We start from the raw sequence: 17,927 nt of genomic DNA, 5'->3' as shown, positions 1-17,927 counted from the left end.
AGTCAGAGGTTTTCTGTTAGTAACCTCTATACATCGGTCCAGGTTCTACTCTGGAATAGCACTGGACACAGGGTTACTGCTCTCTGTGCTGATACACCCTTGAGCATCTTTTCTGTATGCGGGAGGAGGTAGGGACCTCAGTAAGCATAGTCCAAAGTGGCCAGTGCTAAAGGACTATGGGGCATGAACAACGGACTGGGAACAATGGCCATGGGACACACGTGCTTGGGGGAAGGGAAGGGGCTGTTTGAGACGTCTTCCAGGAGGGGGTGGCAGTGGAGCTGGTCCTTGGGAAAACGTGAGAGGAACGTGGAAGGAGAAGGTGTTGAGAAAGCACAAGACCAAGAGAACTAGGCTCCATCCTTGGCCTCCCCACCCAGAAAATCCCCTACCAGTGAGAGCTGTTCCAGAGGTGAGGAGTTTGTCAGGGGCTCCAACCTTGGCTTGGAGAAAGCTTTCAGATCAAGTGAAAGTTGTGATGTAGCTGTGACTGTGCTTACATTCTGCAGTACTGGTGGTGAGTGGTGTCGTGTTGATAGTTTGCAGTTATTGGTGTTCAGCTGTATCTCCTTGGATCCGTGTCTCTATCAGCTTCCAGCCTGTCTCCTCTTGTTCAGTCTCTCTGTCATGTCTGACTCTTTGCAACCCCAGGAACTGTAGCACATTAGGCTTCCCTGTCCTTCAGTCTCCCGGAGTTTGCTCAGACTCATGTCCACTGAGTCAGCGATACCATCCAACCATCTCATCCTCTGTCGTCCCCTTCTCCTCCTACCCTCAATCTTTCCCAGCATCAGGGTCTTTTCCAGTGAGTCAGCTCTTCACATCAGGTGGCCAAAGTATTGGAACTTCACCTTTAGCTCTGGGCCTGACCTAAAGAGGCAATGTCCCTAATGCCATCTACCCTTCTCTGTTTAATTTTGCTGACTTATTCTTCCTATAGTAGGTCATATGTAGCCCTCCCAGAATGGGCTTTGTTGCTGATGACTAGAAAACATGTGGCTATTTCTTCCCTCATGCACATGTCCCATAATAATGAATCACCTCCCAGGAATGTAAGAATGTATTTTCGAAGATGACATCACAGAGCCAGTGACGGAATTGCAGGTACCTGCACTCAGCCTCGTATGCACACCTGAGCTCACACACACTTAGCTGGGAGCTGTGGTAGCAAAACCCTCAGTACTTTTGCTCCCTCCTGCAGAGAGGGAGGATCAGGAATGCTCAGGAAGAAAGGCAATGGAAATCCTCAGCCCTAGGCTTCTTGCTTAACATTTGATTATTTTTTTTCCCAATTAGTGTGTCCATTGCTAAATGATTTCCTCTAAGGTCTCAGGGCTAGAAAGGGACCTTGCTTTCTTGGACCAGCAAACAAAGATGATCAGCAAACAAGAAATCAAATGGGGATGCCAAAGTTCTGTGGGTAATAGTGGCAGTTTCTCTTCTGTTCCCTTTTAGGGAGAAATGGGTTTTTAAAACAGTACACTGCTATCCATTATCCTAAGGAAATAAAGGAAGCTTAACTGTTCACTTATATTTCCCTGACAGCTGCTATTACACTGCTGGCTTAGCACTTTTCATTAACAAGGCAGAATTTTAGTTGTGGCCTGTAAATGTCTCTGTGTGTGTGTGTGTGTGCGCGCGCGCGTGTGCACGTGTGCGTGTGTGTGTGCGTGCATACATGTGCACCCACCCACACAGATTGGTTTTGCATGCAGGCCCCAGCGGCCGAGCTCTTCAGCAAGCTGAACTCTGAATTAAAACTCCACTGTTCTGCCTCCCAGCCCCTGGTGCCACTGGCCATGCCTTGTCGTTGCCTTAATGGAAGGTGACTGCAGACAGAGTCTCTGAGCTCTTAGTGGAATTTACATAATCACATCCGCCCGCTAATCCTCCTGATCTGGTCAAGAGACACTTGAGGGCATTGTGAGTTTAGGTTTGATGAGGATCCCTGGACCTATCTGTTTGGTGTCAAGTATAAGGAAACCTTGATTCAAGTAATGTGCAGAAATGGGAGGACACCAGAGATCTGGGTTTATAATCTGGCAACTTCCTTTCCTTTTGGCCTTTAGCCATTGGCCCACAAACTGCTCCTGGCACTCTTAAATGTAGAACGGCCTGAGGGTGGTGATGGGGGTCCTGAAATGAATAGTGAATGTCTTGCCGTTAGAAATTTTCTTGAGCTAGTAGTCAGCAGTCTGTGAGACTCTTTGGGCTTCCCTGGTGGCTCAGTGGTAAAGAATCCGCCTGCCAAGCAGAAGATGCGGTTTCAGTCCCTGGAAAAGGGAATGGCAACCCACTCCAGTATTCTTTCCTGGAGAATTCCATGGGCAGAGACTCTTTACTGTCTCAAGATGTGAGTAAGAGTAAAAACACTTAAGGTAACACCTATCCAAAATAAATTCAGTCATTCAGAATAATTAAATATCATTATGTTTACAAAGAATTGTTACATGTAATATGTGTTTTAGGAAGTACATTTAACACAATGCTAGTATTATCTTTGAATTCTTTACCCAATTACTGGCACAGAGTAGGTATATTGGGTTTCCCTGGTAGGTTGGTCAGTAAAGAATCCACCTGCAATGCGGGAGACCTGGGTTTGATCCCTGGGTTGGGAAGATCCCCTGGAGGAGGGCATGACAACCCACTCCAGTATTCTTGCCTGGAGAATCCCTATGGACAGAGGAGCCTGGCAGGCTACAGTCCATGGGGTCACAAAGATTTGGACATGACTGAGTGACTAAGCACAGCACAGCGCAGTATGTTTATTATGAATGTTTAGTAAACAGGCTATCTCCATGATCCTAACCACCTTTGGAATAATTATACCTTCAGCTTTGATAGCTTTGTTTAAATAGGCCCTGAAAATACAGTAATGTAGAAACTTAGTTCAAGTAGATCTGACCTGTTGGTCTTCACTAGAATCTTTGAGTATTCCCCAATGCTTTGATGCAGGTGAACCTCCTTTATTCACCCCTCCTTCCTGCACCTGAAAGATCTTTCTTCTGTTTCAATCACCTTGGCTTTTTCAAACATTACTGGAGAGATGCAGGGCTGGCAATGAGGGGTAGGCTTGACAACATGCATTTCTTTTAAATTTCTGAAAATGCCTTCCATGTTTAGATTTTGAACAGATTAAACCAGCAATACCTGGTCTAGAGTCAAATACTAGACATATGGAGTAACAAAGCTGAAATTCCCTTTCTCACACCCTCAGTTCTACCTGGCCGAGGGTGTGTTCCCTGGTATGTGCCCTCTTAACGCATTTCCAGCTCTTTTCTACACGCACATACAATGTTTTTGGAAACTGTCCTCTGGCTATTGAATCTTGTCATCTTTGAAGGTTAGATGCTTTTCCAGCTACCTGGGCCATTACACAGCTCAGGTGAAAGGCAGGTCACGGAGGCTCAAGTTGAAATGAATTGCGGGCCAGAGGTTGACATTCACACACACACACAGAGATGTTCCTGGTTTTGGAATTGCATCCATAACAGCCACGTATCTTTTTGGTGGCCCTGATTCTGCTCTAAAAACTAAAAATACATACTTTTCCTATGGGTTTGAAGGTGCTTTAGTAAGCTGATGTGGTGGTGGCTTGGGAGTATGCCGGGGCATTGAGGGCTTTCTGTTGATTCTGGCACCTGCTTGTCTCTTCTGATGCATTTGAGCCTTGACCTGGGAGATACCACACGCTCAGCCTCCTTACTTGGGCCATGCTAGATGGAATGAAGCCACACAGGGTGCTGGCTTACTGTGAGTGATGTGCATGCCTGAATCAGTGAATTAGTAGGTGCTTCCCCCTGATGACCAGGGTCCACCTTCCCATCCAGTAGGTCTGCTTTGCTCACAAAGTCTCCCTGGCTCACTCCTCACGCTTCTTCCCATTTCCACCATCACTCTTCTCCTCCTTGGAGCTGCTGGCAGCTGTGAATGTGACAGTTCATGTAAAGGGCCTGGAACATTGTGAGAGCCCAGAACATGTTACTTACTCTTGCTGATAGTAATAATAGTACCAGCAGAATAATAAGGCCTCAATAAATGTTTAGCTGCTACACTCATTATTATATATTTGCCCTTTAGAATTTTAAGCTTCTGTAAACAGCTTGTGTTTGCACCATGTGAGTGCCTGATGGTGCTTACAACACTCCAAGGTGCTCAACAGTTTACTCCACAGAGACTGGGCATTTTTCCCACAGTTCTCTAATAGGCATCTGTTTATTAGGAAACCTGAACTCTTTCTGGACAGGATCTTATATCTGGGACCTTCTATTTGGGAAAGAGACTCCTGAGCCCACAGATACCAGGATGTAGTGTGTCTCACGTGGGAGTCTGTCTGTCTCACAAAGCAGCTTTTGAAATGACACAAGCCATTATACTCCTCCTGTGTCATTTTATGACTTAGTATAATGACTCAAATAACCCTAACAATGGACAAATTATAGCTTCATTTTATAGGACAGATTATTTCAATGGTTAACTTATTTTCCCTTTTAATTAGCATTCATTATTTTGTCTCTGGTTCAACATAGTCACCATATCAACTATCTGAGTGTCTTCCATCCTTGTTTCAGAAGCAATTAGTTCAGATTTTGCAAACAAATTCAATCTTGGTTTTCAATGGGCAGTTTGATATTAACATGACAATAAGATGCAGTGTCCTGGCTGCCAGCACACAGACACTGTGATTGCTGGAAAGAGTTGGCTCCTGGGTGGGTTCTCCAGGCCTCTGAGCTGAAAGGTCTGCCATAGAGATTTGATGAGAGAACAAAAACAGGTCAGAGAAGAAGGGACTGGGACTGGTTAAGCAGACCTCTGCTTTTTTTCCTTCTATAAAATGGGTTAATGACAGCATCTACCGCCAGGGGGTCATTGTGGGTGAGGAGTCAGGGAAGTGTGCTCAGCATTTAGAGGGATGTCTAGCAGTTATGTAAAACAGCTGGAGTGTTGCTGCTACTATTTGTGATCTGGAATTTGCTTTCCTCTTTTACCAGCTGTTCATATGCAGAGTAAAACAGTTCTGTCAAAAGTTATGCAAACATGTTTAGAATGCACAGTGTATTGAATAAAATGAAGTGGTCTTGTCTTCTTCAATAACTGAAAAAAGTCAGCAATTCTATAGACAGTCTTAGTGGCCCCCAGCCCTGCTCCATCGTGCAAGTATTTTTGATATACGATGTTGAATTTCATCCTCTGGGATTGATATCAGGAAGTTTATACTGGCATATATATTTATTGCTGGAAAAATTACTGTGGAAGTCTTTGTTCTGATACTGCTTTACTGTGGGCCCTGATTATGACCCTGTTCTGCCCACGGTCAAATGAAATACTGAGTTACAACTCATGTCATCAAAGATTCCCTTGCTTGTTACGTGGGAAAGTGGCAGGGTTTGGGACCTGCCTCAGGTGGTGAGGGTTGGGATCTCAGAGTGAGGAGTGGCAGGGTCCAGTGGGAGGCAAGAATGGGAAATGCTGAAAAGTGGACTTGAAGGTTAAGGTCAACCGGGTCAACTGGTCAACCAGTTACCAGGAACTGGGACAGGGAAGAGCTATCATGATCTGGTCTGTCTTGCTTGTAGTTATTTTCATCTCATAATAATGTCGTCATCATCCACTCTGCTGCCAGTGGTGAGTTGCTCTTGTAAATAAAATGAATATTAATAAATGTATTTGCACAGTATACCTTATGGAAATCCTCTGAGTGGTGTTCCAAAAAGTAGCTTTAGAACAAATGTCAACAAATGATTCTGTGCCATGCTGTTAACTTGCTAGGAGGTCCAAGTATCACAGTATTTGAACACCACCCACCAGTGTTTGCTGGCAATTTCTAGTATTTGAATTTTCACTTTGAGCTACATTTCTTTATAAATACTACTAAACTTACTATATCCTATTTGCTTAAAAAAAAACACTTAAATATAGTATTGAAAAGAATATAGAAAAAATTATTTCAGCAACACTGAAGATTTCTTGAGAATTCTCATTTTTCATTCCCAAATTGGAAAATTATTACCAGTTGGGAATTTGGAACCTGTGCTTTGGAGGTCCTCTCCTAGCTTTGGAGGCAACCTACTTCCAAAAGATGGGGAGTCCCTTAGCCCTCAGATATACAGGAGAGCCCTCTACTCGCTTCCCTGTTGTCTTTAGACATTTTTGCTAATTGTTTTTCAAGTCTGAATTAGAATTTCTCAGTCTATTGAATTCTTGCTGCTTAAACCACATGCTATTTTTGTCTTCCAGTTAGTGCTAATAAGTTCCAGAAATAAGAGGAGAAAATTCTGAAGGTCCAAATTAATAAATTCATGTATTTCACTGAGCACACCCATGTCCCAAGGGTCAACCATGTTTCCAAGCCCCAGGATCACAAATATGATTAAGGCCCAGTCACTCTCCTTGAGGAACGTGGAATTCATTGTGGAAGATAGACACACAGTGAACTGCTTTGTGCTGTGGCGACCATCACATTTGGATATGAGCATGATTAACGCTGGGCTTCCCTGGTGGCTCATTGGTGAAGAATCTGCCTGCAATGCAGGAGACATGGGTTCGATCCCTGGGTCAGGAAGACCCCCTGGAGAAGGGCACAGCTCCCTGCTTGGGTGTTCTTGCCTGGAGAATCTCGTGGATAGAGTTGCCTGGCGGACCACAGTCCATAGCGTTGCAAAGAGTCAGACACAACTGAAACTACTGAGCATTGTCAGATGCACACACATGGTTAATTCTTCTTGGGGTAGGGCTCCCAGGGGGAAAACAAACTCCCTGGGAAGCAGGATATCTGAAGCTTGGACAAGGGGCAGACATTTGCTGTATAGGTAGAAAGCACTCATTTACCAAGTCATACAGATTCAAGTTAGCATGACATATGTAAGGGGCTGATGTGGCTGGCTGGGGATAGAATCAGTAGGACTTGAGTGATGGGGAGAAGTGGTGAGGGCGGGGAAGGGAATGTCCAGGATGGGCTCCAAGGCTTTTAGCTTGGGTGTACCCCAGGTCCTGTCTGAATCATAGTAGCATCTTAACATTGATCCAGCCTGATAAAGATGCTTGCTTACAGGCTAGTTGGGGACCACAAGTGATCACAGGACCATGCTGGACTGGAAGTGCAGCCTGCCTGCCTGTGGGAAGGGCCCTGGGTGGCTTCCTGGGGGAGGGGAGTTTTGAACTGGGCCTTGAAGAAAGCCTTACGAAGCAGGCGGGAGTGATGGGGAGAAACGTGGGTGGGGATGAACATGTTTCAAATCTGGGGAAAGTCCGCATGATGGTGCAGAGTTCTTTGGTGGGCTCTGGGAAGTAGCAAAGAGTGGCTGGAGCAAAGATATTTGGTGTTGGCGGTCAGCGTGTATGTACACATGTGTGCATGCATACATGGGTGTGTGTGTGTCCATGTCTACATGCAAGAATGTGTGTGCATGTATGGGGGTATGTTTCCATGGTGTATGTGTGTATGTACATGCATAGGTATGTGTGTGTATGCATGGATGTGTGTGGTGGAGGATTGGGGAGGGAAGTGGACAGATAGTGGCCCTGTGAAGATAGGCTCAGTCAGTTTAACACCAAAACTAGAAGTTCAGACAGGCCCTAGGAGGTGAGAAGATGGAGACTTTAAGCATGGGAATTGCATCATCAGATTTATCCTTAAGAATCATCATTCTGCTTCAAAAGCATACATAAATGCTGGGAATTTTGGTAAACTTAAAAAAAAAAAAAAAGATTAAGGATAATCAGTTGACCAAAAGAGAGGAAGCAATGCTGGTGATCTCCTGATTGTCTTCCCTTGTCAGTTGAGATGTTCTATGTGGGGCACTGAATAGGGTAGGAGGCGTGGCTGCCCCCAGCACCAGCCAGACTGGGGTGGAGTTAGGGTTTTGAGGCCAAAGGGAGGGCTGGCAGCCTGCCTCCCAGACTAAATTGCTTGTGTTGCCCCAGTTGATGAATGTCTGTGACATTGGGAATAGCAGTGCCATCAAGACACCTTCATCGGATTTCACTCTTCATTGACTCAAGAAGTGAAATATCTGAGAGTCTGAAAGCTTAGTCCTTTGCCTCACCTGGGTTGGTTATTTTTTATGGTTTGCGCAGAATTGCGGGGATTGAAATATATACACAATAACCAGGGAAGTTATGCTTCCTTGGGCTCACATCTACTTGTACATTACTTTGTGTAATTTGGCCTCTGGACAGAGAGTACTGGTTTGCGTGCCATTTTCTCGCGAGTCCTAGTGGAATAAGAAACACTTGGGTTTGTCTGAATGTAACAGGTATGCTTGTCTCATTAAAACTGGGAAAACTCAGCATGCTTTGGCCTTTGTACCCTTAGTCCCCGGGGCATCCCAGCGTCAGAGGTGGTTCCTCCTGGGCATGATCCATGACCACCTGGCATGGGGTATGAGAGAGAGCTTCCTTCTCCACAGGTGTAGAGTCAGGGACAGTGTTTCAGAAGGGCTTTATTGATAAGACTGAGCCCTGATGGTGAAAATATAGATGCCAAAGTAGGGAATTAAAATGGTCCCAGAGAAATGCAGTCAATTTCAGGGGAACTTCAACCTGACAAATGTATATGAAGTAACTTACCTGTATTTCTTTGTGACACTGGGCACTTCCTTTCTGCTATTCACTTATGTGTCCAATTTCTCATTTATAAACTACAGTCCTTAGACTAGATTCATTTTAAGGGATTTTCAGGCTCAGATAGTCTGTGATTTTGTGATTAACTGCTAGTAACCACTGCAGTGGTCAGCACTCAGGAATCCACCCACTCACTCAACAAGGCTATATTGAGCATCCTTGATGCACCAGACCACTAGGAAGCCCTAGAAAGCCTCATCTCTTTGTGTCTACTTAATGTATTTAATGGTGAAGTCCAGAGACAGGGATGACCCATCATTACTGGCTGGTAATTAATTGATAGTTCTATCTTTTCTTTAATGCCAGTGACTCAGCGTTTACTTCTCCCTGGACTGCCTTTGACTAAGCTCCTGCCATCTGCCTTCCTCTGGGGCATCATTGCACATGGTAGTCTGCTCCAGCAAAGCTGCCCACTCTCTAGACTTTATCACCACTTTCTGGGAACTCAAAACAAGAATTACTTTGGCTGTGGGCGCACACGCTGGGGACTGACCCAGGAGAGAGGCTGCCAGACACAGAACTGCTGCCTGTCTTTGCTGATTCATTATCAGCCTCAGACAATCTGCTGTGAGAATGATGATAAATGTGTGGTGTTCTTCTGGAGGAATCACCCACTCCGAGATTAAAGCCCGTGCCGGCAGCCTGCTTGTCTGCTGCGTGGAGTCCCATCCCCTCCCGTCCCTTTTTCCGTAGTCCAGAACACATCTTGAAAGAAGAAAGTGTGTTTGGTTAAAGATAATAGGAGACCCATATCCATGTGATTTAGAAATGTGAACAGCAGATGTTTTTATTCCAGACAGAGAGGCAGGGACAAGGTGAGTAACTGCTGAGGAAGCAGGGAGGCGTTGGAGAGAGGAGCCCTGGTGGTGAACGTGTAGGTGCCCCCAGCGAATTTTCAGGTGAGTCATCTAGGTGTATCTGAGGAGGGTTGAAGGAAAGCCATCCCCAACACTCTGTGGCTGTGTGATTGTCACCATCACCTAGCCACCGATCCTTTCCGGTGGGCAAACCCTTCCCCGGCTTGGCTTTAGTTGTCCCTGTGAGTAACATGAGTCATCTGGACCAGGCATCCCCAGGTGCCCTCTTAGGACTTCCTTTCCCAGGCCGTTGTTCACATGGGCTCAGCCTATGGCCCCGTCTGGTCTGGGGTCCCCACTTTCTCTAAGGTGTGCACTGGGTGTGGTGTGGCCACCCTCCTGATGTCAACCGCCAAGGTATTGGGTTGGCCTGAAAGTTCATTTGGGTTTCCCATAAGCGTGTGAACTTTTGGGCCAACCCAATAATTCCCCAAGCAGACCTCCTTCCTCTTACTGCCTCCCACAAATTGCTGGGACAGGATTGAGGTAGGATAAGAACCAAGTTGGTGGATGCCATTTGTGTCTCACTGTCCTTCATTTGGAAGAGGATAGGTCACATCAGATGCCAAACCTGAATTCCCAAGGTGCTGAAGATCCCTTCTACACTTGGCAGAAAAGATTTACTCCTTGTGGCCTGTGAGTTCTGGGGAGTTCAGCACCAACTCCAAACCTAGGGCCTTAGACTTAAGTCACATTTCTATGGCAATGGTGCTTTCATTCCTTATAGCTCCGTCTAATGGGGCAAATAATGCTGATAATGGGCTTCCCTGATGACTCAGGGGTAAAGAATTCACTTTGCCAGTGCAAGGGATGTGGGTTCTATCTTTGGATTAAAAGAGACACAGATGTATAGAACGGACTTTCAGACTCCGTGGGAGAGGGAGAGGGTGGGATGATTTGGGAGAATGGCGTTGAGACATGTATACTATCAGGTAAGAAACGAATCGCCAGTCTATGTTCGATACAGGATACAGGATGCTTGGGGCTGGTGCACGGGGTCTGATGATATGGGGTGAGAGGTGGGAGAGGGGATCAGGATTGGGAACTCATGTACACCCGTGGCTGATTCATGTCAATGTATGGCAAAACCAATACAGTGTTGTAAAGCAAAATAAAGTAAAAATAAAAATTAAAAAAAAAGACAATCTTGAGAAGGAAATGGGAACCACTCCAGTATTCTCGCCTGGGAAATCCCGTGGACAGAGGAGCCTGGCAGGCTACAGCCCACAGGGTCACAAAGAGTAGGACACCACACAGCCATGAAACAACAATAATAATGGGAACGACATTTCGATTGCTCCCTTTTGTCCAGGCCTTGTACTGAGTCATTCACATACATCAGCCATTTTAATCCTCTTACTATCCGCTTGAAGGAGATGCTAGTCCTGGCCCTCCCCCACCCCCCACTTTGCAGATAAGGAAACTGAGACTTACAGGGTGACATATCCTGCTGTGATGGCACAGTAAGTGGCAGAGATGAGGTCTGGACCTGTATTTTCTGACTCTGGAGCCCAACTAAGCCCCTCGCAGGATGGCCCAAGCAAAGTGCGTCAAGGGCACAGTACCCACCTGACTTGCCTGTCTGCCACCCAGCCCTGGCCGCTCGGCCGGGGACGTGGCTCCCAATGATTTGCTGGCAAGGCAGCTCCTCTAAGAGAGGAAGGGCGGCCGTAACTGCAGGCCTTGATTTTGGTGGTTTATGATATGAGGACAGGGCTCTTTCCGTGGACATAAGCCATCCTAATAGCGCCATTTATCATTATGACAAAGGTTAGGCTAGGGGGATGCTGGAGCTGGAATGAAAGAGTAGAATTCTGATGATTTTAGCAGCTGAAAGTGACATCACCTCAGAGCTGCTGTCGCTTGGCAAATTGAAAGCTGGACTGAAACTGCTTTAAAACATATCCAGAGATGCTTTCCCACAGCTGTGATAAAGCCGTTTGGTTGTGTTTGGAGACACGCTTCCATCTAGACTGCTTTCTGAGTCGTCTGTGCGTCCTCCTGCCCGGAGGATGCTCATCAGCCCTGGAGGCATCTGAGGCTCTGGGTGCCGTGTGGGGACACCTGTGATCTGCCCCCCTCCGCAGGGGGCTGGAGGAACTGACAGAGTCAGTTTCTCATCGTCTTGCTAGTGTGTTGTCAATGTCTCTTCAGCACAGGGAGCTCAGTGCTCCATGTTGGCTTGGATGGGTGGGATGGGGGGGTGAGAAGGTGGGAGGGAGGTTCAAGAGGGAGGGGATATATGTAGACCTATAGCTGATTCACTGCACTGTACAGCAGAAACTGGCGCAACCTCGTAAAGCAGTTATGTTCCAATTAAAAACAATAAGTCATGTGTTTACAACATTTTTAGTGGCCACATTGCTTTCTCCTGTGCATCTGGTGGGTAAACCTAGGGTTTTGGAGCTGTCTTCTGCCTGCTGTCCGGGAGCTGGACTCAGTGCGGGTGCTAGCCAGGGGACTTGGGGATGTGCTGGACTGTTTGACCAGCCCTCTTTTATTTGGCCCTTATCCAGGTAACCTGGAGGAGAAAGACCCCTGGAAACTGAAGCGACAGTTACTTATGCCCTCTTTTTTTCATCCTCAGGCAAAAGAAGGGGACAGTGGTCCACAAGCACTGGGTCGGACCTTCGAATCTGGTCAAGTGCAAGCCCTGCCCCGTGGCACAGTCAACCATGGTCTGTGGCTCCGATGGCCACACCTATACATCCAAGGTCAGTTTTCTTCATTGTCTTTTTTTTTTTTTTTGGGGGGGGTCATGAAGAAGTACTCTGTGTCTGCTAGTTCTGACAAGGCTCTCTGGGCAGAAACGGGACCCTGTGAATCTCAGTGGACTTGGAGTCTTGTCTTTGATAAGCTGCCACAGGAATAGACTCTTTGACCGAAGAGCTGAGAGAAGATCATTATGATCTATGTAACCGGAGTGATCAAGGGCTAAGGGGAAGAAGGGTGATTCCAAGAATGGTGTGTGATCCTGAAGTGAATCTAGCCCAGATTCCTGGAGGAGGTGAGGGAGCAAACTGTTCCAAAGGTGTGAGTCATTCAGCCTCACTGATGGGTAGCCCAGATATGAGGGGGGCCCATGAGGGGGACACCACGTCTTAGGGATGGTGAGGTGAAAGGAAGGTGGGTGATGTCAGCACATGTTTAAGCAGCATTTATTGTGTATCTAGAATGCGCCCAGTGTGACACCAGACCCAGGGCTAGAGGGTCTGCCATTCCTTTCTCTGGGGACTTCAGGCCTTGCAGTCTAGTGGGAGGGGGTTTGCTAGTATGGAGACTGGTCATTTTAACTCAAACAGATGAAGAGAAAATGGTTTCATAGAAAAAGGAACTAGGGATAAAGTGGGTCTGTTTATGCTTATTGGAGTGATGAGGAAAAGAAGAGGAGCTTTTCATCTGGGCTCTAATAAAAGGAATTAGAGGCAGAGGGGCAGGGATCACCAGGGTGAAGGAGGGAGATTTTGTTCTTGGAATTGCAAATAGTCTCCTTGGGTGAAGGTTGTCCATCTGTGTTTGGGAATGGACATTTCACTGGGTTAATGAATGGTAGAAAAAAGAAACCACAAAATTGATAAGAGTTTACCTATTTGTTCTTTTATTCAACAAATATAAGTCAATACCCTCCTTAATGCTACATGTGAAGAGCTGTGTGTAGGAGTCTCAGGAACTTTCTATGAGACGTGGGTGGGGGGCAAGGAGTGAGGCTCTGACTCTCGCATCTCCTCTAGCCACAGCTGTCCCACTTTCATCTCCTTGTTTCCTGTGTAAGGTTCATTTGCAGAATAGAGTCGGGGCTGACAAGAGTCGCAGATGCTGACTCCTTGGGCGTTTGTGGCCACGTTGCTGTGTGGTCCTTGGGCTTGGGCTGTTATGCTGGTCCCACCTCTGTCTGTTCCCCACCGCGTGGTGCATGGCTTCCATTCTCTGTGGCCCCCTCATCATCTGATCTTTACACCATGGAGATGGCACAGGCCGGGGGTCCCCTCTGCTGTCCTTGGAAGCTTATTTGGATTACAGTGAGGCTGTGCCAGGCTTTTCTACTGACTCTCCTTGATGTGAGTCATGTCTTATTATTCACTGAAAGTGGGCTTTTATCCTCTCTGTTTTTCACATTTTTCTCACCAAAGGGAATATATGTAACAAAGCAGAAGCCGGAAGGTTTGTCTCGCTTGGACCCAGCCCTGTGTAATCTGCTTTAGGAGCTCAGGACCGTCATTGCTGCTTGGTACTCATTCCTTTGTTCTTTCAGCAGGTTTCGCTAGAGCCCTTCCTATGCACCAGGCTCTGTGCCGGGTGCTTGGGACTGTATGATGGAGTGGAAACAAGCATGTTGGTTCTTCCTCCTGACCTGAGTCTGTCTGTAATCCTTACCCCCACCCCATCAACCTGAGACATGCTGTGTGAATTACAGCTTCTCCACCCAGAATCATAGCCAGAACATCCTGGCCAGATCGCCTAGCCCAACCTGGCTAAGTATGCCCACCTTCCCCTGTTCCCTGCTTCCCTGATCCTGAAGGAACCAGAAAAATGTTCTAGATAGAAAAGATAGCATGGGCCAAGGCTCTAAGGCAGGATGATGAATTCAGAGAACTGAGAGCATGCCCTGATGGTGGCTCTGACAATACAGGGAGAGGCACAGGGGAGGAGGAAACAGAGGATGTGAAAATGGTCCAGGAGGAGACCTTCAGTCAAAGCTAGGAAGGTGAGCAGGTGGCTGGGCTGTGCCAAGCTTGTGGGACACTTGTTACTGTAAGCACCTTCTTTCCCCTGTCTTTCTTAAGAGTGTGTAGCCCCAGAGGCAGAAACAATGCCCATCTGCCTTCACCAGACAAAGGACACACAGTGGGTGCTCAGTGTCATGGACAAGAGAGAGGAGCCCTTGCAGATGCCCGCTGAGAAGGAACGGTGAGATTCCAGTTTGTGCAGCTCTTCCCGAATTTTAGTGATTGGCTTCCAGAGAGCTCGGTGACTGAGAGAAATCAGCCATCCCCACCCTGGGCCAAGTTGCTTAGCTAAACACCCAGCCTGGGGGCCCTGGCAGAGAGGGGCTCCTTGCAACGAGTCTGTCTTTGTGAAGCTCCAGTTTGTGCTGTTCAGTTATTCCCTCCAGCTCTGCAGTGAACTGTCTGATCCTGGCGTCTGCGATTGGAGACGAGCCATGAAGTGTCAGTGAGTGATCAGGGGCTGTTTGGGCAAGTGGCACATTGCACATCAGACTCCAGCAACACCCTGCCTGCTCGCCTCTGTCTCTCATTCACAGGAGGAGCTTCAAGTGCTTTTAGCTCCCCGTGACCCTTGAGCTACAACGAGCAGTCGTAACCTGTCAGATGTGGCTTGAAATGCTGTCAGTTGCCCAGGGAATGTCTCTGCAAATGTTTGCTGGTCAGGGCCCCCCTGCAGTTTGGGCAGGAAAGTTGGCTTTTTGTGTTAGAGAAGGTTGCTTGCTTACAGGTAGTGATAAATAGCTTGTTTGAGAGGCAGGATCAGAATTTTGAAGGCTCCTTTGAATCAAGAATGATTCCTCAAAAGAGAAATGGCTTCCAGAGTCTGCTGGGTAGAGCTCCAAAGCCTGCCCCAGCTCCAGCCCCAGCCTGTTTTTCCTCTAGTGCCCCTGAATTCCTGCACCTACCTCAGTCCTGCTTCTTGGACCTGGTCAGCTATCTTTTCTTGGAGCAAAAGAAGAGATCTAAAGCCTTCTCATCAGAAGTTGTAGTACCCTTCTCCCCATTCTCCATGTAGGGTAGACTGAGGCCCAGAGAGTCAAGCGCAGTGGCAGAGTTTGATTATCAAGCTTCCTGCCTGGTTATATGTGATCATACAATTCTAATCAAGTTAAACAGAAGGGAGGGGCTGGTGGAGGGCCATCATTGCAGTGAAAAAATGGTATGTGTGTGTGCTAAGTTGCTTCAGTCGTGTCTGACTCCCTATGATTCTATGGGCTGTACAGCCTGCCAGACTCCTCTGTCCATGGGATTCTCCAAGCAAGAATACTGGAGTGCATTGCCATGCCCTCCTCCAGGGGACCTTCCTAACCCAGGGTTCAAACCCGAGTCTCTTACGTCTCCTGCATTGGCAGGCAGGTTCTTTACCACTAGGACCACCTGGGAAGCCCAGGAAAATGGTGTGGACATTGGTTTTTGACATTAGTTTCCTAGTTTTCTATCTTAACTTCTAGAAAGTTGAAATTCTCTTTTTCCAAAAGAAATGAATCAAATGCTGAAGGTGTGCGTTGATTGCCCAAGACCTCTGAAGCCAAGACCGATTCTAAACCCTTGTGGTGTGCAATTAAACTTCCTTTCAGGGGAGATATTTCAGACTGGTCAGGTTCACTTATTGGAGTGCTTTAGTTATTGCCCCTATGCCCACAGCCACTTCTCTCCTGAGGTTCAAGAGCACATTTTAGTCTCCCAGACAAAGCTGTCAGAGGACCGCCAATAGATGGGCGGTTAGTAGAGTGAATGAGTTGACTGTTAGTGAACAAATGACATCCCATCCCCTGGAGTTATGACCTTTGTGAGGTTATTGGGGTCAAGAAACAAAGGCCAGAGGAGACCACGATGCATGTATAACTAGAAGTGATTTTATGTCATAAATCAAATTCATGAAAAATTTGGCAAAATTGTATTACAACCCAGTCCCACCACCATCAAGGAAATCTGTAAGAAATCATCACACTCCTCCAGGGGAAGTGCTAACCCTTTCACAGACGGATCAGAAGTCTGGGGAGTGCCGCCAGGAGCAGGGGGAGGACAGAGGGTGTCAGCTCTGTCCTCTTGGTGTTTGTGTCTTCAGGTTCCATCGAACAAACTTTCTTTCTGCTCTGGACCCTGAATGATCAGGAGCTCCTAGAACAGAGGGAGATGCGTTTAGAACCTGTCTGTAGCAGGGCTCTTTCAGTGACCTGGCACCAGGGATGCTATCAGAGCTCTGTGACTCCCCCAGGATCAAAGATAAAATCTACAAGAAGGCAGAGAGTCTGGAGATGAAGGGATATAAGATGTTACATGGCAATAAATGACTCTGTATTCAGACTCTATAAAGCATAACCCACAACAGATAAGGGACAGAAACTGCTGGGAACAGGCAAGTGGAGGCCTGGCGTGGTAGAGCACGGTGGAGATCCTGCCCCTCGATGTGGCTTCTAGGCAGTAAGGATGACCCTCATCATTTAACTTGCCCTGAGGTCCTGGCGAGGAAAACCGAAGCAGTCCAGAAATTCAGCACGTGTTTAGTGAATTCTTTCTTACTGTCACACATCATGCTAAACTCTGGGGATGATGCAAAAGACAAAGCCCTGTTTTCACAGAATTCACAAGCAAGGTAGGTTACAGAGCAGTCTCCTTTCATTAGGTGTTCAGATAAGAGATGTTTGGGGTGCTGCGGGACATGGAACAGGGCCATCTCAACCAGTTTGGAGGTGTGAGTAGTCTTCTTAGAGGGAAGCAATGGTTCACTGAGATCTTACACCTGGAAGGAGTCGCCCAGAGTACAGATTGTGGTGGGAGATATAGAGAGCTCATTTCATCAGAGGAAAGAGGGAGTTGAAGAAATGAAACACAACAAGAACCCCCTTGAAGCACTGCTGTGGTGGTGTCACACGTGTACTGGGCATAGTGGCTTAACTACCTACAGAAATGAGGCTAGAAACTATCAGGGACCACTTTCCCAGGGCATCGAAGGCCAAATGAGAGGGGTGGGACTTCACCCTAAGAACCCTGGTGGTCTTACTAAGGATCTGTATTTTGCCTCCACTCACCCTGGCTGTATGTATGGTGGTTGCAGAGCGGGATAGAATGCAGTCAGAAGAGGCAATTCAGAAGTCATAGCTGGACTTGGCAACTGTCTCAGTTTCAAATATAGAGAGTCATTTTAGTTTTGAGCTCAACAGAAGGACGTCTTCACCATCTGGGTCCCAGTGGGACTTGCACTTGCTCTTACCAATGGCTCCGTGTCCTCAGCCTAAACCAGAGGGACCCTGGCATCTGTGAGTGCCTTGCCTTTCTCTGCTGTTAAATGCACAGAAAGATGAAAACTCCCTGGGGTCCTGGCTGCTAACTTGTAATTTTACCTGTAAGAGGGGAAGCGTCACTGCAGCTGAGCAAGTCTGGCTAGCCCAGGCTTCAGGTGGGCAGTCTCAACTCTTCCTCCCTCTGGAGGGGAGAGGTCTTTGGGAAAAGTGTGAGCAGATGTGGAACGATGCCGGGGTCCTGGGAACTCAGAAGGGAGCTGGGGTGGAGTTCCCCATGGCTCCATGTTCTGGCCCTGCTGGCTCTCTCCTGGCTGGGCCTTTTTTACAGTTTTTTTTTTTAATTGATTTATTTTCGACCACATCACGTGGGATACAGGATCTTAGTTTCTGGACCAGGGATCGAACTCATGCCCCTTGCAATGAAAGTGTGCATTCTTAATCACTGAACTGCTAAGGAAGTCCCCTCCCTCGTCAGA

The 17,927-nt window shown here is 47.2% G+C and overlaps 1 protein-coding gene across 1 annotated transcript in view; it reads left to right on the top strand.

Moving 5' to 3' along the window:
- Window positions 1-17,927, top strand: part of SPOCK1 (SPARC (osteonectin), cwcv and kazal like domains proteoglycan 1) — a 583,263-nt gene that overhangs the window by 396,641 nt on the left and 168,695 nt on the right. The window contains exon 4 of the mRNA XM_068980383.1: window positions 12,067-12,193. Within this exon, the coding sequence (XP_068836484.1) occupies window positions 12,067-12,193 (127 nt within the window). The remainder of the gene's footprint in view (window positions 1-12,066; window positions 12,194-17,927) is intronic.

This window comes from Capricornis sumatraensis, chromosome 9, assembly GCF_032405125.1.
Source record: "Capricornis sumatraensis isolate serow.1 chromosome 9, serow.2, whole genome shotgun sequence".
NCBI classification, from domain to species: Eukaryota; Metazoa; Chordata; class Mammalia; order Artiodactyla; family Bovidae; genus Capricornis; species Capricornis sumatraensis.
This window is presented reverse-complemented; position numbering and strand designations above follow the sequence as displayed.